Source organism: Lagopus leucura, unplaced genomic scaffold, assembly GCF_019238085.1.
Source record: "Lagopus leucura isolate 7727_CA_CO unplaced genomic scaffold, USGS_WTPT01 Super-Scaffold_73, whole genome shotgun sequence".
NCBI classification, from domain to species: Eukaryota; Metazoa; Chordata; class Aves; order Galliformes; family Phasianidae; genus Lagopus; species Lagopus leucura.
The window spans coordinates 5,648,364-5,672,498 of NW_024962252.1; the positions used below are offsets into that span (position 1 = coordinate 5,648,364).

Below are 24,135 nucleotides of genomic sequence, written 5' to 3' on the forward strand. Positions count from 1 at the left end.
TTAATGCTTTCTTTCTCCTAGGTGGTGGATGCCAACAAATGCTTTGAAAAGCAATTGCATTCTGCAATATCCCTCCAGCTGGCAAGTTATTACTATAGCCTGCAGATCTATGCTCGTTTGGCACCATGCTTCAAGGACAAGTGCCACCCTCTCTACAGGGTTAGTATTTTTTCTTTTTAAAACCATATTCATTTCTGTGCAGCATTAAAGTTATTTAAATAATTGGTTATGTGAGTTAAGCCTGTTAAGGAAATGATCTAACTTGCACTGTGAGCAGCTTGGTAACTTAAGCATAATGGTTCTTCCACAGTGCTGTAAACAGACAAGTACTCAAAAAAAATACTGGAAGACTGTATTATCTGTTCCTGAATCACAGTTTCACATGCCATTTATACTAGCCACCTTCAGTGTTGCATATAAACACTGAACAATAATGCACATATCCTGTTCTTGCAGTACTGCAATACTTCTTGCAATACTGATTCAGAACTTCCTAGGATGAGTATAGTGCCTACTTAAGCGAGAACAACACTGTCCAAAAAATTTCCATGGCCTTTCTTGACATATGTTGTTCTATATTTTAATTCACAGATGGTGTCCTGAGAATTCATCCTCATTTATTGATAAAGTTGTTAATTTCCTTGTTGGTTTTGAAACAGCATGGCTCTGTTTGTAATTCATTGCCTTTTATTAAAGGAGCTGTGCAACAAGCAAACTAAATATGAAAGATGATATACAAAAGTTTGTCAGACTCAGGTTTCTTAGTAGGAATTACAGTTGATGCAAAAGTCAGGTTCTAAATCACAACAGGAAATATTCCTGTAGTCCATTGAAACTAATATCTTGTCCAACAATTCTAGCTGAATTTTTAAGAAACTGTGTAGAAGGATGGAGAACTCTTTGCTTCCTGTATTTGTTGTAAAGAAACATTATATAAATCTTTCAAAATAGTACCTGGGGGTACCTCTGGCACAGTGGCAAAAATTTCTCAGAATGAAAATTGTTTTATTCCAAGAATAATGGGATGGTGGTGGTAGGGAGAGTTCCTCTTCCATTATTTTTAGGACTTTCTAGTTAAGAAACATGTTTTGAAGGAATCTATAGGACTAGAGGGAGTGGGCTCAAGTTGTTCCAGGGGAGGTTCGTGTTGGGTGTTAAAAAAAAAGTTTCTTCTCCAAAAGAGTGGTGAGGCACTGGAATGGGCTGCCTAGGGAGATGGTGGAATCTCTGTCCCTGGAGGTACTCAAGAAACATTTAAATATTGTACTAAGAGATATGGTATACTGGGAAATGCTGGTGGTAGGTGGATGGTTGTAGTTGATGATCTTCTATGATTCTTATGAATCAGTAGTTCTGTTGGATCCAGGCTTGACTTTTTACTGTGACCTGAAATACTGTTAAAATCTGCACATCAGAACAGAATCACTGGTTTCCAGAAATTCTCATTATCTTCTTTATACTATTGATATGTAGAAGAAAATCAAGTGGAGAATGTATATTTTGATGATGTTATTTCTTTGTAATAAGGAGAAACAAAGAGAGTAAAGCATCTCTATTTTTGTACCCAAGATGACTTGATTTTGAAGTTGTTATTATAATGTAAACATAGTTTATGGCATTTGAGCTGTATTAGCTTCTTACTGTGAGGGAGACACTAATGGAGTTCTACAACTTAATAAAACCATGGATAAATATCTGCAAGAATTATGCCAGACGGAAGAAATGAGAAAAATAATTCAATAGTAGTAGAATAGGCATGGAAAACATTGATGTGAGGTGATTCTCATTACCCTTTTAGGAGCTAAATTTTATATATATATGTAATTATTTTAAATGTGGTCTAAGTATGTTCTGGGTCTGCCTGGAATGGAGTTGATTTTCTTCATCACAGCCCTTCTTCCTGTTGCAGCGCTTTGCATTTGTAGCTAAATATGTTGATAACACAGCAGTGTTCTAACTGTTGCTGAACAGTTCTTACATAGCCTCAAGGCCTTCTCTCTTTATCCCGTCTCTTTCAGATATGGCAGTGAAAACCCTGGCAGTGATGCTGGCTAGCTCCTTAGGAACCTTTGGATGCATTTTGTTTTGACATCTAAGCTGATTATATCCAGCTTAATTAAGCAGTCCTTAAGTCTTTTTACAGTGAATAATGTCTTTCTCTCCCCAGCTTGGCTTCTAGGTCCAGGAATCTGGGATACTTTGACACTGAAAATCAAGGCAAAATACTGTGAAGACTGGACCCAAAATTTCCAGTGTTCATTTTGCTGCTGCTGTAACTATAGAAACCCTTCTTATTATTCCTGGTATCCATTCAGAATTCTGACTTGAGCTAACTTTCTAATTCCAATCCTTTGTCTCTAGGCAGTGTTTCTATGTTCTTCTATCCTTTCAAAATTACATTTCTGTAATATTCATCCTTCTCTTCCTTTTTTGTAACCCTTTCTTTTTTGAGCTTAGTTAGTAGTTAGTAACAAGTCACTATGTCTCAGTAAGGCTGCTTCTGCAGCTGCCTTCTGTATGTGCATTTTGAGAGTTGTCTCTGAATTATTCTGTAATTTTAAGATGATCCGGCTCACCTTCCCCTCTACAGTGATTTTCAAAAGCTGACAGGTAGGATTGTATGGGAGGAAGGCTACCTTTAAAGGCAATGTTTAATGTCCTAGAGGCCAGCATCTTTATCTTCCTGTTAGCCTTCCTTTATTCCTTTGAAATTTCTGTGTTTTGGTCCCAGCATCAAGGTCTGATATTTAATATCACATTCTGCAGTGGTTTTTCTTCATCTGTGCCTGGCACTTCAGCAATCAGAATTGCTTTATTCTGCCTTGTTGCCTGTCCAGCAGATTTTAGGGAGAGTTTTATGTAGGAGCCAAGATTCTTGATTTTACAGTTCTCTGAAGGATTTTGTTAATCTTTTCTCTTTCAAGTGGTCTGTAACACTTAATCTACTACAGTGTTTCTTTCTTTTTCTTACTGTAATGTTTCTTTCTTTTTCTAGATTCCCTCTAATCATGACCCACATTTTTCCCTATCAATCTTTCCACAGAAAGGCTGAATTTAAGCAGCTTTATCAAATATAGCTTTACTCTCTGTTTTTGTGAAGATGCTCTTTCCGTCCATTATAACACTCCAATCATCTGAGCTGTCCCACTGTGTCTGTAACCTCATGATGTCATAGACTGCATGTGATGAAAAGTTGTAGAGCTGAGAATGAGATTCACTGGATAATTTAATTTCTGTTAACAGTTTATCTCCTCATTTGTTCTTTCCTGATGATAAGTGACCAGAATACACGTGTATGGAGATCTGTTTTCTCTAAAAATGGGTGAAAAGATGTAATTAAGGTTAACCGATTTATTATGTTCTTGTCTCCATGGTAATAATTTAATACTGAACTGTTTCAGTGGTTTGGGAGAAGAGTCTTTTACTAATTTAGGTGTGAGGCTAGGTTTTTTCTTGGAGCATCAAGCAACAGTTCTGATAAGTACTGCTAAATCTCAGAGAGGAAGGAGAATTGTGCAATTAATAGAAGATGGGGAAAAGTGAGCGTGGCGGAAAATCCTTAAATATTTATTTTATTCCTTAACCTGTTACTTTCATTGTTGTGGTGTGTTGGTTTTCTTTTTTTGTTGTTGTTGTTCATTGCAACTAGAAATATGTCAAAACAGTAACTTCAGTGATTCTTTTTAGTGACTCTTATGAGGTATATCATAGTTGGTGAAGAAACTGAGATTTCTGTTCCACAGTGTGAAGTAGTCTGACTTAACTGATTTCTTTTTACTATTATTATTATTAATTTTTTTTAATTGCTATGTGGAAAAAGTGTAATTATAAAATGAATTTGTGCTCCATATGCTTCACCTGCTTCTCTTTTCTGTTGCTTGCTGGTTAAGGATGCCTCTATCCATTTCTTTATAAGAGGCAGAATGAGCTGTTTCACCTCACATAAATTCACTATCTGCGAAGTAGTTTTTTCTTTGGTTTTATTTTTTATTTATCTTCCTGTTTATATAACAATCTTTGTGTATTTCACTTCTCTGCTATTCCTCTTTTTTTTTTTTTTTTTTTTTTTTTTAATTTATCCCCTGTCATTGTCTGACTATTATTTCTGTGTTTAGGCTTTTCATCTACCCTCAGCACAGTGACATCTGTAGTCTTTAACTATGCTGAGTGGCTGTGACAAATATGTCACTTGTGGCTTATTCTCCTGTCGTTTTCCATAGGATAAATTCCCATAGGGAAAAAAAGAAATGGCATGTGGAGCAGTTTTAAGTTGTAGCATGCCAACCAATATGTTTGCATATATATCATATACACATTTTTGCATTAATGAAGGCAAGGTCAAAGGGAGAGTGCTTTGAACTTAGAACTGAACACATAGAAATTTATATTGATCTTATGGGTGTTCATTCTGTGGGCCTGACCTGGCCCCTAGATAGTTCAATCACTTATTTATATAAGATTGATTTTAATTATAGACGCACTTACATTAAGTCAGAGAAGCAGAACTCCCATCCTTATTTTTTTATGCTACATTTTTTTGGTAGGATTCTCAGTGGAGGATATTGAAAATAAAGACTTATTTCAAACTCACTAAATATTGTTTAAGAAGGCTAAATTGTGGAGAGAGAGCAGCAGATCTAATGAGCTATCAGAACAAGTGTTCATGCACCTTAGCCTGTTTGCTAGTGTAATTCCATGTTTGTGTTTCTCAAGAACTCAAGGGTGCTTTCCATCTGATCACAGTGATGTCCGAGCTCATAGATTTCCTTAGCTATGGACTTACCTATGAGCACCCCTTTCACACCTTGTCACCAAGTGATCCTGCCAATTCTGTAGCTGATTTTGAACTACTTTTTAGAACTTGTTGCTATCAGCTTAGCCAATATTAAGATAGTTTCAGTTTCTTTTCTTAGCCCTTTTCATTTCCTCCTTGTCCTGTCGCGCTTTGTTAGTTTGCTTAATGATATATTAACAAGAATATGTTTAAAAAATAAAAAGTAAAAAAAAAATCTCACAGTTCACTGAACTCTGTTGCATTCTAAGGCTTAAAACTTAAGTTCTGCTGAACTAGCAGTTCCTTTTGTACATCTTCTGGTCATAGCAACAGTTAGTGACACTGCAGAGTGTGACAGTTATGTGCATTTGATTGACACGTGTCTGTCATAGAGAAGCCCTTGTTTTGTATAGCCTCATATTTCTTTATCTAAACTCACAGCACTACAAAGAATCATCATGCTTAGATAGGACCAAATAATATGTAGGCCACTCAAAAATTAGTTTTAATAATAGCTTTTTTCCCCTGGTCTTATTTCATCAGGATGAATTGCACTTAATAAGAGAGTATTGCATTATTTTTATTTTGTGAGAGTTATACAGGCTGTGAGCCTAAATCCTGCTTCTGAAAGAAGGGAAAATGTTTTTCTCGTGCCAGCTATTTAGAAATACTCAGTTAGAAAAGATGATCTTCAAACCTTGCATTTTGGCAGATGTTTGAGGTCCAACTTGCCTGTGTTCCTCTGGAGACTTATGTATGGATTTTCACGCAGAAAAGTTAGTTGGGTTAACTGCTGTTTTGTTTCTTGCAAATGATTTTGTTTCTCTCTGGGAAAGAGTATAAAGGTGAGCAATAGCATTTTGAGGAAGTCTTTGAATAGTTGGTTGGCTTTACATTCTATATTACTTTCTTCTTCAGGTGATGGTATAGTTTTTCCAGTTTGCTTTAAAAACAGCTTTTTCAAAATGTATTTGATTTTTAAAGAGTCTCTTCAGAATGACAAACATTTGAACACAGCTAAAAAGGTGTTTGAGTGAACTAAAGGAGTCAGCATTTTCTACTTCAGATATGATAGTACTTCATTATTTGCAAGTTAATGTAAAGCTGTGAACAATTTTAATTTTTGCAAGCAGCCTGATTGAAATTTTCTATGTTTTTTTGTTTTAGAACACAAAATAATTAAGCAAAATTGTATTCATAGGTGTTATCTGTGTAAGTAACTTTATTGGAGTTACAAACAGACTTGAATTCTTGAGTAAGAAATTAGCTTTTCTGTCTCTGTTTTTTTTGTTTCATCGTCCTTCAGCGTTGAGGATATTTGTTGGTTTGGCTGGGATATCTTTAGCCTAAGAAGCATTTCAGGAAAATAACCACAGTAAAAGAAGATGGTTGCTGAGAAGTTAATTGTGGAAAAATGAGTGCTTTGCTCTGCCATGTAGCTCATGCAATATGTATTTTTCAAGCTTTAAATTAGTAAGGTGGAAATATTTGCATGTACACAATCAAGAAACTACAAATTAAAAGAATACCGTGCTGTATGTAAGAAACTAAAACAGTATCATGTTGTACTCAAGTTTTACCCTAGAGATGTATTGTTATCCCATGGTCTGTATATTGCTAAAGTTGCTGCCAAATACAATAAGAGTTAAGGCATGTTCAAAAAGAACATCCATAATGTATTTTATTCTGAAACTAAACTTTTTTCTTTTAGAGAAAAGGGAGATGGACAAAAGATTGGAATAATTGACAAAATTGAGATGTTATTTAGTGAGAATAATGCTGCCTGCAAATGCGAAATTGATTACGCAATGTGAATTTAGTATGCACTTCACTCAAAACTATATAGTAATTTTCCATTTTTATAGATGTTCTATCATTTGACATTTTCACCTTGCATTTATCATGTGTTAGTTCCACTAGAGCAGTGTTCAGATGAAATGACAAGATGAGATTTTTTTACTTGAGTCTGACTTGTCAATATCCTACCCAATAAGAGAGAGTTTGCAAGAGAATATGAGCGAAAAGAAACTATCAAAACATTTTCTCTTGGGACAGATTATTCCTCTCTCTTGCTGGAAGAGCTGATTGAAAACAAAGCAAAAAATGCACTTAAAACAGCACTAGAGCAATTTGTTCAACTCCTCAGACACAAATGATTTAACATAACTGTGGAGGCAACTGCCTTGACAACTTTAAACATTATTTTTATATTTTATTACCAACCACAGCCTCTTGATTCTATTTTATTTTTTTCTTCCATCTGCAGCTGTACGAGCTTTTGTATAAGAAACTGTTGATTTAACTTAGGGATTGTTTGAACTTGAAAACTAATCTGTTGTCATTGCTTTGCCTGCTGCTGGCTCTTATAAGATCTTGTGATACTTCTGTAGTCTCATTTCATCTGCTAGGATATTATCATAAAGTGCATTTAGTGGAAATTGAAGGCAGTAATTACAGTGATGTGGAGGTATTTATATTATATTGTCTACCAGTTCTGCAGTTATCTTGGTTGTCTGAGTTCTCTTTGACATATATAGCTGTTTTGACCTTTGAGAGAGTGAATACATGAAATAAAGTTTGTAACTGCATTTTCTTTCTATTGTTTTTCCCTGATAATTCTAACCTGTGGTTGTGCTACCTTTGAAGATAGAGTTAGAAATAACTTGGAGAATGTGGTTTCTTTTAATGGGTTTTGTGTACTGATTCGAGTGCACCCTCAGTAAATTCGCAGATGACACCAAATTGGCTGGAAGTGTGGATCTGCCTGGGGGTAGCGAGGCCCTACAGAGGGATCTGGACAGGCTGGAGAGCTGGGCTGGAGCCAATGGGATGAGTTTCAACAAGGCCAAATGCCGGGTCCTGCACTTCGGCTACAACAACCCCAGGCGACGCTACAGGCTTGGGGCGGTGTGGCTGGAGGACTGCGTAGAGGAAATGGACTTGGGGGTATTGATTGATGCTCGGCTGAACATGAGCTGACAGTGTGCCCAGGTGGCCAAGAAGGCCAATGGCATCCTGGCTTGCATCAGAAACAGTGTTGCAAGCAGGAGCAGAGAGGTGATTGTTCCCCTATATTCAGCACTCGTGAGGCCGCACCTCGAGTACTGTGTCCAGTTTTGGGCCCCTCACTGCAAGAAAGATATTGAGGCCCTGGAACGTGTTCAAAGGAGGGCAACAAAGCTGGTGAGGGGTCTGGAACACAGGCCATATGAGGAGAGGCTGAAGGAGCTGGGAATGTTCAGCCTGGAGAAGAGGAGGCTCAGGGGAGACCTTATTGCTCTCTATAACTTCCTGAAGGGAGGTTGTAGTGAGCTGGAGGTCGGCCTCTTCTCTCGTGTCATTAGTGATAGGACCAGGGGGAATGGTTTCAAGCTACGGCAGGGGAGATTCAGGCTGGACATGAGGAAGTATTACTTTTCAGAAAGGGTGGTCAGGCACTGGAATGGACTGCCCAGGGAGGTGGTGGAGTCACCGAGCCTGGGGGTGTTCAAGGAAAGACTGGATGTTGTGTTGAGGGACATGGTTTAGTGGGAGCTATTGGGAATAGGTGAACGGTTGGACTGGATGATCTTTTAGGTCTTTTCCAACCTTGGTGATTCTATGATTCTATGATTCTATGATTCTAAAAGAAATAAAAACAGCAGATTATGTACTAGCAACATATTTTTCATAATTTAAAGGTAATAACTTCATTCTTTCTATTGAATCTCTTCTCAGGGAGTTCCTTGCAGAAGAGTTTCTTGGGGTTCCGCTTCCCTCACATCTTTGCTCATACCAGCATCTTGGAGAACCTTTAGTTATTGTAAGATCCAGTTAGTTTCCCTACATAGTATGACGAAGCAGCAGCAGAGCATGCTGCCTGCCTCCCTATTTCAAGTGTTTTAGTTTTCAAACCTGACAGTTCAGCATTGCTTATTGAAAACACAAAACATTCCTTCTATTTATGTAAACCAGCAAAAACAAAACAAGCAAATAGCTTCTTTTTTAGAGTCTAGTTTTAAAAACAGCGGTTTTCCAGATGCAGTTTTCTAGATTTTATTTCTATTCATAACGTGACAAACCATGTTTGCATGAAATTTAAGGTTAACAGGTTTCAAAATCAGTATACCTAAATATAACTAAGATGTTAGAGTACATTACAAAACTGTTTGATGGATCATGTAAGACTGTAACCCTTGTTTTAATATTGTCTACATTTATACATAGACTTACTTGTATCTTTGACAACTTGAGGATTAATTGCTCTTGTCTATTTCATTTTATTTAATTTGTACAAATTTATTCTCACACATCTTGTGGGCTATAAAAGGTATTCAGATATTCAGCTATGATCTGAAAAACAGGCCACCCCAAATTAAAAGAAAAGTTGAGGGAACTGGGCTTGTCTAGCTTGCAGAAGAGAAGGCTCTGGGGAGACATCATTGCAGCCTTCTAGTACTTGAAGGGAGCATATAAACAGGAGGGGGAACGGCTGTTTATTAGGGTGGATAGTGATAGGACAAGGGGAAATGGTTTTAAACTGACACAGGGGAGGTTTAGTTTGGATATTAGGAGGAAATTTTTTACATAGAGTGTGGTGATGCACTGGAACAGGTTGCCCAAGGAGGCTGTGGATGCCCCATCCCTGGAGGCATTCAAGGCCAGGCTGGATGTGGCTCTGGGCAGCCTGGTCTGGTGGTTGGTGACCCTGCCTGTGGCAGAGGGTTGAAACTAGGTGATCATTGAGGTCCTTTTCAACCCAGGCTGTTCTATGATTCTAGGAAATTAATAATATGACACTGTAGTTAAGATTACGTATTCTTGATTCACAGGGTGGCAGGCTTCATTGAGGACAAATGTCATTGATTTAATTTATGAAAAGACATCCTATGAAGAGATGTGTTTTACTTCCTGAGTAAGCAGGCAAATATAAACTATTTCTTTCCAGTATGCTTTTTTTTTTTCCCCTTGAGCTTCACTGCTTAGGAAAAGATGTGACTATATCCTTTTTTTTTTTCCTTCATATTTGTTTGCATAAGATTTATAGCATGTTCAGTGTCTTGCTGCAACCATTCATGAAAATTGCTTGGAAGATTAGGGAGAATTCTCCTTTCCTCCTAAAAATGGCAGCGCTTTCCAGTGATGAGGTTTTCTTAGAAAAACTGCAGATTGGCGACAACCAGAGGTAGGGTGGTGGTCAGAGAGCATCTTCATGTGTAGCAGTAATTTTGCACCTTCCCATGTGGTGTCTCTTGTTTTGCTCATGTACATCATCTCCTAGTTTTGCTTGGTGTATGTATTCCTCTGTAGCATGATATTTTTTCTTCAGATAATGTAAAATGTTTTGAAACAAATCTAGTACTACAAGGATTCAGCACAACTGACACATTCTGTCTTTCCTTTTGTAGTCCCATGGCTCACTGTGGCTGCAGCTTTTGATGATTACCTTTTGATCATTGCATTAATCCAGAAAGGTCCAGGACAGTTATGTATTTGTGGTGATTATGAGCAGATTAACCTAGGTGATCTCGGCATCTTTTTTCATCAGTGTTCCTGTCATTTCTGTATTACAATCTGAGGATCATTTGCATTAAAAACAAAACCAAAAGAATAATACTTCTTTTTAAAGCAGTTTGAAAGATTGCTGCTTTTAAAATAAACAGACTAAGTATAATGATCTAATTATACTAATGATGCAGTTATGCTAAAACTGCCTTTCTATTATCATTTTTTTTCCACAATTTCCACACATTCACATTCTTTTTCTAATGTGTGTGGCTGAATGAAGTATTGTAAAGGGAAAGAAAAGGCGAAAAAAAAAAAAACAACCCAAAACCACAGGGTAGTTGAAGATTTTAGGGATCACGGTGAAGAAATTACAAGATCAAAACATCTCATCCTTTTTTAAAAAAAGAACACAGTGTTTATTTTGCAGCATCACGATGGCATGCAGGTGTGACTCCCAGCATGTGATAAAATAATGCTGCTTTAAAACATCTGGTCAGGTGCACCCTGTTGCCTAGTTGAGGCTCTCTGGTAACAGCTAGTACAGTATTGACAGGGGCTTCTCCTGGTCTGTGCTGAGTAAATTGCATCTTATAGCTTGGTATTAAAATAGGTCTATGCTGAACTGATGGGTGTTTTTTTTTTTACCTTATCTTTTTTTTCTTTCTATTTTTAGTTCCTAAACAAAATCTGTGCTGGGTAGGTTTGCATCATTACAGTACCTATTGTAGTACAAGTCCAGCTGATGAGTAGAATGCACTGGGTAGGTCCTTCATGGTGGAAATCACCTGGCAACTCTACTAAAGCCTCAAAAGTTAAGGATGTAGTGTGGTCAAGTCAGGGGCTTCACTGGAAATTGTATGTTTCTGTATTTATACCTATAAAATAAAATACCTGTCCTGATTGAGCTATATTCATATATCTGGCAGTACTGCGGGAGATCTGATAGACAAATCAGGGGCTTGAACATCTGGACACAATACCAAGTATCCAGAGAATCTAGAAAGTCAACAGAGGGCAGTGTAGCAGAGAATTTTTTAATAGTTGTCATTAGAGAAAAGTCAGGTATGACTTCTTACCTGTCTTGCCTGTCAAAGTTCATTTGCATTTGTGCAAGTTGCTGTAGTGTGTGTATTTTTTTATGTTTGTTTTTTAAGACACACCTGTTAAAAATTTTTAAGGAGAATTTGCGAACCCCATGAATACTGCAGTTACAGTGCTTTTGCCAGTTTTGCTGATTTTGTTTCTGGCCTGCTACTGTTACTAGCTGGTTACTATGGCCTTTTCATTTAAAAACTCTAAGGCTTCTTTGAATGCTGGAAGCAGAGCTATAATGAAGTTTCTGTATTAGTATTTGTTAGAACAAACATCTGTGGAGGTTTAACACCAGTAAATAGCTAAGTGCTGCCATGTTGTTCTTTCCTTACACATTCTCAGAATGCTTGGGAGAAATTATGGAGTGAGCTCATGGGCTTGAGATAAGGACAGGGTGATCACTCATCAGTTAGTGAAACAAGAAAAACATATTTGGCAGAGGGAAGAACATTGTAATTTATTGCCTATTGCTGACAGACCAGAGCAGTGAGAACTAAAGGCAATCTAAAAACGCCTTCCCCTCACCCATTCTCTTCTACCTCCTCCCTGAAGTCGTGCAGGACAGTCAGTCCGTAAAGCTTTGTCTCTGCCCCTGCTGCACATGGGTCCTTCCCACAGATGCTGTTTTTCCCAATCTGATCCCACATAGGCTTGCCACAGGGTGCAGCTCTCCAAGCACTGCTCCAACTCAACTCCGTATCATGGGGCCCACCCTTCAGGCAATACTTGGTGTGTCCCAGCAGTTGGCAGCTCCTCCAGCCTTCCTGTACCACCACAGGCTCCTCTTCATAGGCTGGGTTCTCTCCTTGGGCTGTGGCTCCTTCATGCCACAGCCACTTAAGCACTGTGTGCTTCACCACGGTTGCACATGGAGTTCTGCTTCACCAGGTGCCTATTGGCTGCAGGACAGATTGCTCCACCATGGCCTCTGCTGGACTGCAGGGAACTGCTGTTCTGCACCTGGTGCTCTGCCTGCCCTTCTTCCACGCTGCCCTTGGTATCAGTAGAGCTGTTTCTCTTTTCATTTTCATGCTCCTCTCTCCCAGCTGCTGTTTCACGGCAGTTTTTTTTGTTTCTTAAACGTGTTCTCTCAGAGCAGCGTCACTTGCGGCTCAGCTCTTCTCAGGAGAGCTGGTCCCTGTTGGAGCAGCTGGAGCTGGCTCTGATCTGCAATGGGGCAGTGCTGGGCTGTGCTCACAGAGGCCATAACTGCAGCCTCCTGCTACCTAAACCTTGGCATGTAAGCCCAAAAGAGCATCATATCTAATTGAACCAGGTATCTGATGGATATAGAAGAATTTATGCTCATTGCTTTAAAAATATATTTAAAGAAAATGTAAGAATGTTTAAGAATGAATACTTAACATTGCAAGTTCCTACGGAGTTTGATACTGCTGAGCACTTTACCTCTTTGTTTTCTCTGTGAGGTTGTGTTGAATGCCTAATAATTGCCGTACAAGGAACATTGTTTAAGAAAGCATTTTAGAAGTATAAAAGATGACATATCTGAGAGGGAAGAAAAACTGTGTGACTCCAATAAGTCTCAAGAAACTGCGGAAAGTTAGTTTTCATGGAATTAAAAAAAGCAATAGAGAACTTCACAGCAGATCTCGGTTATGTGAAGTAACAGGCTTTGAGATTTCTCTTGAGGTGTTTTCATGTACTCTGGGAGTTGAGCTGTAAGTCTTGTCAGGGGTGGAAGGGGACAACTCTTGATTGAAAGATTTCTGGTGGTGAAGAGTTCAACGCGTTGCTTAGTAAAGAATTGCAGTTAAAGAATAACAAGAACTTCTGTGTTTTCTTTAGTTTGGATGTATATAAATAAACAGCGATTAGATTTTGCACTTTCGTTTCTTAGTTTGAGGTGTGTGTTGCACTGTTTTGCCTTGCACACATAAATATGTAAGGCAGTACATATGGAGTCAGAATTGTTATTTGTTTTTTTAAAAGTGCTCTTTGATTCAGTGTTTTTATTTTTGTTGCAACTTGATGTTGAAATGATCTGAAAGAGGATTAGAAAAGTAGTGAAAAGACAGTTCACTGATTAAAAAAAAAAAAGCAGTCTTGACAAGCTTATTACCTCTTTGTAGGTGCTATTTGGTGAAAGTATTAGCATGAACATAATTAAGTTGATTAAATAATCTTAAGGTGTTCCCTTTGAAGCATAAGTAGACGAAGTGGAAGATAGCATAAAGATGCTTTTAGGAAAGCGTAACAAATGGAGAATGAATCTTGGCATCAGTGATAGGCATCAGATGAGAGAATAGCAACTTGGTCAGAATATTATGTTTGGAAGTCAAGTCATATAATTTGCTTTTAAAAAAGCAATTTCAAATTTAAAGTCTGGGAGTGGCCAGTATGACAAAGGTGGACCAAAAGTAAACTGGTTTGAATTTGTCTTAGTGTAATTTTTATGTTACTGTTGTGAATACTCAAGTTAAATTCTGTGTCACTGTGAAAAAACTTCACAGTGCATGAAACTTAATTAAAAATTATCTTCTTAAGAAGCAATTTTTGAAGGAATTGTTCTGTTGTACTTGTTTGAAAATATTTTTTCAAGATTGTCTTTGTGTTCTTCATGAATAATGCATTATGTTTTGCACTGGAAGAAGGCTGCTGACACTGGGTTCTACTTTTTGTAATGGAGAGAGTGGAAACAAAGCTAAATGAAACCAAACTTTCCTGCAGAAGTTGTCAGAGATGCCTGCCTTTCTTAGCAGATTGTGCAGAGAATTTGGGCAATTGTATTAAACAGGTTTTTCTTACTACTCTGATTTTGCCTGTCTCCAATGCTCTATTTTGTAGCTTACCAAATAAAATTAGATACCAGGGTATATAATAAGCAGTGTGTTGGTTTCCAACCAATATAGTTGCATTGTAGATGCTTTTCTCTGCTTGCCTATCTCTTTTCTGAAGGGTTATTATTTTGTTACCAGTCTCCTAAACAACCTTGAAAGAGCTATTGATGTTGTTTATAAAATCAATGAGTTTGCAATGTTTAGTGGATTCAGAAAAATATCATCTGAAGAGAAAAAGGATGCCCTGTAGCATTTAATATGACTTGGTGAGCAGCCTGTCAGCTAAGACTTGAAAAGGAAAAAAGTATATATATAAAATCGATTTAAAATGACAAGGAATCCACACGAGTTCAGGGCATGCCTCAAGGTTCAAATGTTTCATGCATCCTGCTGTGTGCCCTATGCTCATAAGTTTAATAACAGAGTCATTCTATAATAACAAATGCAGAGCGTATTTGTCCCGTACATTCACAATTTTTAAGATCACAGCAGTGAAATCATTTGTTTTTTTTTTCTTTTGGAAAATGTCACAACCACAGTTTGCATTCTGAAGTGTTGCTTGGTGGCTGATGGCTGTGAAGCATCATGGTTCATTATTAGGTCTGGGGACACCGTAGTGTGTGGAGTACAGGAGTGGTGTGTTGCAGCTCTGTTTATAATGAACTACGATAAGCTGAGCTGCCGGCAGCCTTGTGAAAGAGAGAACGAGTTCTGAGTGAGTTATTAAACACAGCTTTGTGTCAGGTGAGAGTGCCTAGATGCAGCCACTGCTCAGATGTTGAGGTAATCAGAAACTCTGTTAATTTTTTTGTTTTGGACATGTATTCTGTGTTTGGTTCGTGTTCTGATTTGCTGTGTCGGCTTTGAATTTCTAAGGCAGAAAACTGAGTTTTACTTGATATTCTGTTATTCTGTAAACAAAGGCAGTCCTAACGATGATCAAAACTTAATTACTTGAAGCTTTTACTTTTTAATGTACAAAGTAAATGAAATAAAGTAATATATCTTGTCTGTAATTTGCAGATCCTGCAGCACTTGTTCTTTGACAGTATTGGTGCTCAGTAGTTAAAACGTTGCTTATTCCTTTTACCAGTTCTGCAAAAGAAAGGATAAGAAAATCAGTGAAAAAGAAAACAAACTATTTAGTATAGTTTCCTTTTTATTTGAAGTCGCATCTGTTACTAGGGGTAAACTTATTTGTGGTGTTTATAATGGAGAGATTGCAAAGTTTTCTTGTCTTCTTGAAGTGTTTTCTAACTCAGTTGCCTAGCTTAACATTAGTAAAAGTGAAGGTTTTAAAAAAACAAATTCAGTGACATATCTATTAGTTTATTTAGATAAGTTTATGTGTAAGATACTGCAAAAGGAAATTTTTGAACTCATAGTAAATCTCCCTTACATAACGTTTGAAATTTTGTTCTTGAAATTTAATAAAAATGGAAGAATATTTTGAACATTGGAATCGATTAAAAATGATAGATTTTCTTAAAGAAATGTACAGATGTTTATTTGTTTGTTTAAGATTTGTTTTCATTTATTTTCACAGGCTGATCCAGAAGAACTGATTAAGATGGTAACACAGCATGTTACTCAGTATGCCTATGCTGACTGGCCTGAAGAAATTGCAACTTTGATAAATCAGTTGCACTACTACAATGAACGACTACTGGATTTTACTCAGGCCCAGATTCTGCAGGGACTTGGCAAAGGAGTAGATGTGCAGAGGTTTACAGCAGATGGACAATACAAGAGGGAAACAATACTAGGATTGGCAGAGTAAGTAAAGTCTATTAAGTTTTTATTATTTGTTTTCAAATTGAGTTACTTTAAACCTCGAAGCAGGAAAGCAAATTAAAAATGATGCTGACCTTTAGATGGGATGATAAATTACCAGTTCTTTTAGATGTTCACACTGTAACATGGCTACAACTGGGGTCTGAAGAAACTACTCCACTTAAATGAAACGTTATTCAAACAATTGGATCTGTAAATTTTAATGATAGAGCTCTAACTTCATTTTTAGCAATGAATAGACAAAAAGAAAATCAAGGATGTATGAAATCAGGACATCAGTAGAAGTCTGTTCTCTTACTTTGATCTTCTCTAAACCTTTCTTTGAAATCTATTAGGATATGCTTAAGATTCAGTTTATGATGCACTGTAGCAAAAGAAATTAGAAAACCTCCAAACTTCAGCTTCTTAATGAGTTTAAGTTGTAATTAATTAAATTCATTTAACATTATAAATAAAATTTATCATATTTTTACCAATTTGGTAGTTTTCATATTCATTTGGGATTACTGAAACTTTCCCTGTTCATGTTTTTCTGACTTTCTAGAATGCTTTTGTCTCATCTTTGTTATCCATAATTGGAAAAAAAAAATAAAGCTGTAAAATAGTAATTTCTCTTTGTTTTAGAAATGCCTTCTATTATCCTCTGCATGCAACTTCTTCAAGCTGTGAGTGTTATAACTTCCATAGAAACATAGAATAGCTTGGGATGGAAGGGAACCTAAAGATCATTTAGTTCCAACCACCCTGCTGTGGGAGGGTTGTCAATCACTGAATTTATTGAAATCTGTATGTTTTGAAGGCAATTTCAGTTGAATGGCTGCTGGAGTGGCATAGGGTTAGTAAAAATGAGACTTTGTAGCATGTAGTTGAGTGGTACTTCATTAGGCAGTTGCAAAGATATAATTAATTACTTTTTCAACTTCCAGCTTGCTTGCTTTAATCTTCTCTGTTGACTCCTAATCTGCATTTTGAGATGAAAACATTGTGCAAATTTAATAAAGCATTTTTTTTCTTGCTTATTTTTTGAATTACCATTAAGTGGCTCATGTTTTTAATCCTTTATGAAATGCTGTTTGCAGAAACAACACCTGGAAGAAATGATACCTTATTTACAAAAAAGATTTACACTAGAACAAACAATTTGTTTGTTAAAACTACTTAAATATTATCTTAAGTGTTAAATATTACTTCAGTATTATCTTCCATGATTTGACATATTCTCATTAGAACATCTTACACATTATTTATTAAGCATTTAAAGATCTAGGTGCCTCACGAACTTAATCAAGATTAGTTTTTAACCAGTTTACAGCTGGGGGGGGAGGAGGGAGAGGAGCAGAATATAGCAAGAATATATTAGAGGAAGAATAAGAGAAACTAGAGCAAGACTGAATGGAAATTCTGGAGTAATAACTTGAAGTCCTCAGTAGTTTTAGGCCAACCACGGTGTATGACCTTTCTAAATTATTTTTCACTTGAGGCCCAGCTTTTTCATTGTGGATTTTTATTATTATTTTTTTTTTTCCAATCCATCACTGCTTCTACTTCTGCTTAAATGCTTTAATCAGAAGTTGATTTTAATGCTTGAGTGTTCTGGATTAGGCAGCTTGTGTACTTATGATCAGAATTTCCATCCATTTTCATTGGCCTTATTCTTGGCCAATTCTCTGAATGATTTTGGTGAGTACAAAACAGGTCCCATTCCAGAAGACTGAACCAGAAGGTCCTGTCCTCTTACAGTCTGCTACAGTTTTTAACAATAACATTAGTTTCTGAACCATTGCGTATAGTTTTGATGTACTTCTCTGTTACCAGTCTAAACATAGCTTTTTCTCCCTCATGCTTTGCTGCTGCAGAACTTAAATAGCAGTAACCTTCCATTTTATTTTTCCGCTTCAAATATGAGATGAAAATAAAGGCTCTTGGCTTAAATCTTCATTTCACTTCTCCAGTTTAGATGATAATGTTGTTTTTGCTTTCTAAATCTGAGGGCAGGGGACTGGAAATGTCAGTCTCGTTTCATTATGATTGGATTCAGTACTGGTTGTAATGCTTTCTGTAGCTGACTGATGCATACAACAGTTGTGCATGCACCCATGCACATGTATATAGTACAACAGAGATTTAACAGAACAGCATGGTGGTGGGAAAGTACTCTGAGCTTCCAAATACCTATTTCTGGGAGCTTGAAGATGATCATAAAAAATCCCAGCTGAGTAGTAATGCGCAGGCTTATTTTCAGATGCTCTGTGTGTGCTGTGCATTGCTGTCACACAGAGAGAGCAGCTAAGAATCATCCACAACAGCTTCTCCTTTCTGTTTTTGCACCATTCCTGGTGCAGAATTGTGTGAGAAAGTAAATCATAACAGTACCCTTCAGTGGGAATTTCTCTGGCAAGTTTCAAGCTTACAGTGGTGGGCATTTAGTGCTGGGAATGAAGCTCAACTGTGGCTGAAAATCAGAGAGAATGTGTTGTTGCTGTAAGAGCAGAAGAGGCAGGAGAGTTGTTTTGAGTTTGCTTTTGCTGTAGTTGAGTTCTTAAAGGTATTTCAGTAAATATTTATATTAAACACCTTTTTTTCCTTTTGATGTTTTTTTTCCTTATCCATTATTTAGTGTAACTAACCTGCCTGATATTTTCCAAGGATTGTCATGATGTGTGAAGGGTATTGTTTAATTTATTTCTCTTTTTTTTGGTGGTTGTTGTTGTGGTTGGTTGGTTGGTTTTTGTTTTATCTTTGGCATTGTATTAATTCCTGGCATTTTTCTTCCTATTCAGCAGTATTTGCAGCAATTGTCACTATAGAATGTAATGCTACCTTAAATTAAGCGTGTAAAAATCAGAACTAAGATGTATGAATGTGTTCTTAGATCATTAAGGGTGCAGAGAAGATCATCCCTTGTTTAGCGTAGTTCAAATTATGCTATAGATCTGCATTTCTCAATGATGAAACAAAAACAGGATGGACATGAGGTATAGTTTTTTTTCTCTTGCTTTCCTTTTGTTGCTATAAATGGTCTGCAGTGATGGTACAGAAAATGTGTCAAGAATTGGTCCCTCATAGGATTTAATGAATCTATGTAGGTGCAAAAGCCACTCAAGTTTATGGAGTAAATTTTTTTTTTAACGTGAATCTGCAGAAAAGTGGTGCTAATATCAATTTGCAGAATAGTTTACTGACAGTTGCCATTATATTTTGTATTAGATTGGTGTGTTTTTTCCTCCTTTCGTCCTCCATGGTTTCTTAAACAAGAATCTAAAATGACATGGTCAGCAGTGTTCATAATTAAATAATAGATCTGTCATATAAGTGTAAGCATTGCTTTTCTTGGAATTGCCTTGTAGTTGAAAAAAATAGCATTTGCCATAATTGCTTTGTTTTGTTTCTGTACCAACGTAAGATCAAGAACCATGTATATTTGTTTGAATGATAATAGCTTCAGTGGACTAGTAAAAATTCATATGAAGTTAACTTCAGGCTTTCATCTCTTAAGAGATTGTTCTATTAAAGGAAAGTGCAGTCAAAATCAAAAACTATTGTTGGTATTTTTAGGACACTTAGAGTGTAACTGGACACCTTCACACTTCAAGTCTGCAAATACTAGAAATGCTTCTGGTTGTGAAGTTGTACATACCTGCATACCAGTTGTGCTAAAACACTTAATGTGTTGTGACAAAATCAAGTAAGAGCTGTGATATAGAATCACAGAATGGCCAGGGATGGAAGGGACCTCAAGGATCGTGAATCTCCTACCCTCCTGCCACATGCAGGGCCACCAGCTTCCCCATTTAATACTAGACCATGCAATACATTTGTTCACTTTTTATTTTGTAATCAAAATGAAAGCAAAACTGAATTCTTTTTGCTACAGCAGAAAGGTTAAGCAGAAACCCAACTGCCACTGAGGACCAAGGTGTGTATGGAGCAGTGCTTGCCTTCAAAACACTTCTGTCTCTGATGTATTTTAATTTTTCCCCAAATAGAACAACATATAAAATAAATGCAAGAAAACATGCTTTGTGTAATGTTATTTAGCTATGATTAGAACTAACTTACTGGTTTTTGAGAAAAAAGGTTAACAAAAATCATTACTCCTGTAATGTAGATAATGATTTATTGTCATGTCTCTAGGAGCTTAGTGTAACTTTCCCTTGTTCTATTTTACATCTTTTTTCTGTAAGAACACTTGAAGAAAATGTGTACAAGATTGCTGTTTCTTTGGCTCAGCGATACAGTGTTCCACTTTGGGAAGTTTATATGATACATCTGGAGTTTTTATTCACCGACAGTGGGTAAGTTTTCTTCCCTGCATATTCACATAGAAGCCTGTTACACGGAAGTATGTCCTAACCCGAGAAAATGGCAGTATTTGGGGGGCAAACATAGGTTTGTTTTCATTTTTCTTGCATTGTGACACGTTATGGATTTCTGTTTTGTCTTTTCCATATGATGCTTTTGTAATCTGCCATAAAAATGTGTTATAAATGAGACCTTGAGCATTTTATTGTTCTTTTAAGTATCAAGTCTGTGATAGCAAAGTATCTTATGTTTTTACAGTTCCTCGGAAAATGATTCTTTAAAACATCATGCCTCAGAACATTCCTTTTACAGAATCACAGAATTGATTGGGCTTGGGTTGGAAGGGACCTTAAATATAATCTATTCCAATCCCCCTGCTGTGGGCAGAGTTGCCAGCTTGCTAGATCAGGCTTGCCTTGCCTTGAAAGTCTCCAGTATTGAGATGTCCACAGCTTCTCTAGGCATCCTGTTCTAGTGCCTCACCACTCTGAGAGAAACATTCCCTTCTAACATCTAGTCTAAATCTCTCTTTTTAGTTTAAAGCCATATCCCCTTGTCCTATCACTATCAGACCATACAATTGATCTCTCTCATAACTATAAGCTCCTTCTGTATTTGTTGAACTCTCCTAAATAATCACAATCAAAATAAATTTTGGCTTCTCAGTCATGTTCTTCATCTATCCGAGTTCTTGTTTTCCCCCTTCTTTTTAATAGAAATAATTTTCTACATTTTCTTGGCCATTTTTCTAGACTACAAGGCTGCAGCCAGCCATGCCTGGCATTGATATCAGTGAGATGCTTCTCTTTCATTCTACATTTAGTTCATGTCTTTTTTTTTTTTTTTCCTTTTCAGACTTTGGTATCTTGTCAATCATACAAGTTCTTTAGCATATTCAAAGAGAAATAAACCTGTTCAGTGAAAGACCAAGTTACTTGCTGAAATAGTGCATTTGGATGACAGTGATGTAGAGCCCCCGTGCGATATAGCAGCTGTTATCTGTTGTTCTGACAGACATAATGAAATTAGTTGGTTTCAAATTTTAACTTGACAGTAGCACTAGCTTGCAGTATTATTTCAATCTCAGCATTAACTATTAATTAAAAGGCATTAGAATGTTTTATAGAAAATAAAAACAAAAACAAAAAAGCCAACAAAAAATAAAGCCTGATAGATTTTGGTACAAGCTGTGAGAAGTTGAAATACCATTGTGGGATTTTCTTTGCTTCCTCTAGAAAACAGAGAAGTTGTGTTGTCAGAATTTGATGCTGCTTCATGATTTAGTATTTTAAACTAAATGGAGCGTCGGGATGTAAATTTGGCAACATTGGAGTGAATGTGAAAGAACCAGCTGATTTATCTGGGACTGAAGTACCAAAGGTGTTTTCACCAGTTTTCCAACACTTTTTGTTCTGTCTGTTAGTATTCATGGAATTCTGAAATCACTGAAGTACAAAGTAACAACTATTTCCCTAATGAAATTCAAAATCTTGCAAATTGATACATAATAGCATAATACACTGCTGAGTATGTTTTGTTGTATCATAATCTTGTTTTAAAGTTGATTGACAGCGTATGGCCATTAGAGTATATTTTAGCCTTGGGATTATGGCATTAATAATGTATGACTCATTATGCATTCATTCTGAAATGAAGTCTATTCTAAGACATAATCTCTTTAACCAAATATGCAGCGTTGCTGTAAGCCAGCCTTCATAGACAAACTCAAATGAAGGATCTAAATCGTTTGTATTAACTATTTCTTTGATTAGTTGATGACAAATGAACATGTTTTTCAGTTGTGCTTTGAATTTGAAAAACTATATATAATTCAATGAAAACTATTACTGGTGTCTTTTAGAAGGATCTGGTCGAACTTGATTTCCAAACTCTTAAAATACCTTCTATGATTTCGTCAGCTGGAAATTTTTTGTCTTCATGAATTCTATTCCAGAGTCTTTCAGAATGGTGTAATGAACCCTTCTTCTCCCTCTCCCAACAAAAAACACAAAAGAAACAAAACCACACAACAACACTCTGCCAATTAAAGCTTAATATTCATTCAGCCTATAGTTTGATTTTTGGTATGGAAAGAAAAACTTACGTAGATCACTCTCCTGAAATAAATCTGTTCTGAGTGTCTGTTATTACGTGTGAATAGCACTTCATTTACATTAATATTGTCCATTTTTCCCTTAATGTGCTAGAACTATAACATTTAAACAGTAAGAATTTAGAGATTTAAATTGATGCTTACAAGCTTAGTAGCCTAATCGTGAGCTAAGTTCTAGACAAAGAAAAAACAAAAAAATTCTCCCTTAGAAATCAGATACTCATTTTAAACTGAGAGAGGTTGCTTATGTAGTATTTATTGTATGAAACACATGTTTAGGAGTGAAGCTTAGACATGTTTTCCTTGAATGTCAAGCAGAAATGTGTGTCATATATGGCATATATACTGAGGAAAAAAAATTGTCAGAATTCTAATGTAATCAATTCCAAGGTACTGATGCTAAAATGTGGTTAAAAGATATTCAATCTCATATTGAAACATACTGCCTAATACGGTCCGTGGCTGGATGCAGGAGAGAGTCAAGGTGATAGTCATCAGTAAGTGACTTCTTTCCTTAGATTTCAGTTACCTGTCTGATGATAGATGTATAAATTCAAGATGAGACTTCATTGATATACATCCATTTTTGTCCTAGTTGAGGAGAAAATGTGAGACTGGCTGAGGTCAACCTGAGATTTTCTGGCATTTTCATAACTTTCCATGGACGACATTTTGAAAGTCACAGCAATAAAACTGTCAAATTAAATACTCTAAGCATGAGTGACAGTGTCAAACAGGGCAGGGACCAATTTTCAATGATAATCTCTCTCAAAGCATGCACGAATTCTCATTTTCTGCAGAAAATACAAGGTACTAGGTTAGGAGAACTGATCGAGCTTCAGATTCGCTAGCATCTTTCAGCTACAGGTGCCATGTGGTTTATCTGTCATTTTTAAGGGCTTCCTATATGCATCCATTGAATGTACGTCTACTTTTACATTTAGGTATAATTAGGGATTTGCAATGCTTTTTTTGAATTCCATTTCAGTATGCATCTCCCATAATCTACATGTTCAAGTAAGCAGATAACATGATCAGGAAATTGAAGATCTCCTTTACTTTTATTTATGAAGAATTGAAACTATCAAAACCTTTAAGAATAAGTATTTACACTTCCAAAATCTCTTGAAAAGTTGAACTTTACTGACTTCATTGTGTAAACAAGTAAGTGTTCTGTCTTCGTGAGTGTTCAGCTGAAGACTCATTCGTGACATGTCCAAACCTTTAAAGCAGAATTCTATCTAAATGCAGGTTGTCCACACCGGAAATAGAAGAAAGAGCACAAAGTCTTGGTCTTTTTGAGACTTTGAAAACAAGTCCCGAAACCTTATACGAACACATGGTGAAATATGTTTACCCAAGTATTGAAGGTAGAGATCACCAGCGGTTGCTTTATTATTTCACACTCCTGGAAAATTGTGGTTGTTCTGAAGTTGTGAAGCATACTGTGAAGCCTGAAACTCACATCAGACTCCTGAAAAAGTTCAAAGCAGTTGCACCAGGTATGAGAGCTACTGCCTATTTTTTGTTTGTTTTTCTAGCTATACTTACTGTTCTGTTATGCTGACATGAATATGCTTATTGAATTTACACTTGCCAGGCAATTTCTTGTTAATGAGCATATCAAATGCATGTAAGTAATTTATTAGGTAGATGGCATGCCTTACAGGAGCCTATAATAAGATTCTTTTCTTTGTATTACAAGAAATTTTGATCATCGTAGCAAGCAAAAAAAAAAAAAAAAAAAAAAAAAAAAAAAAAAAAAAAAAAAAAAA

General features: G+C 36.5%; 1 protein-coding gene across 2 annotated transcripts in view; it reads left to right on the forward strand.

Moving 5' to 3' along the window:
• NBAS (NBAS subunit of NRZ tethering complex) overlaps positions 1-24,135 on the forward strand; it is a 168,376-nt gene that overhangs the window by 79,968 nt on the left and 64,273 nt on the right. For both annotated transcript variants that reach the window (XM_042884755.1, XM_042884765.1), the window contains 4 exons: positions 22-159; positions 15,698-15,927; positions 20,130-20,240; positions 23,612-23,862. In XM_042884755.1, coding sequence (XP_042740689.1) covers positions 22-159; positions 15,698-15,927; positions 20,130-20,240; positions 23,612-23,862 — 730 coding nt within the window. The remainder of the gene's footprint in view (positions 1-21; positions 160-15,697; positions 15,928-20,129; positions 20,241-23,611; positions 23,863-24,135) is intronic.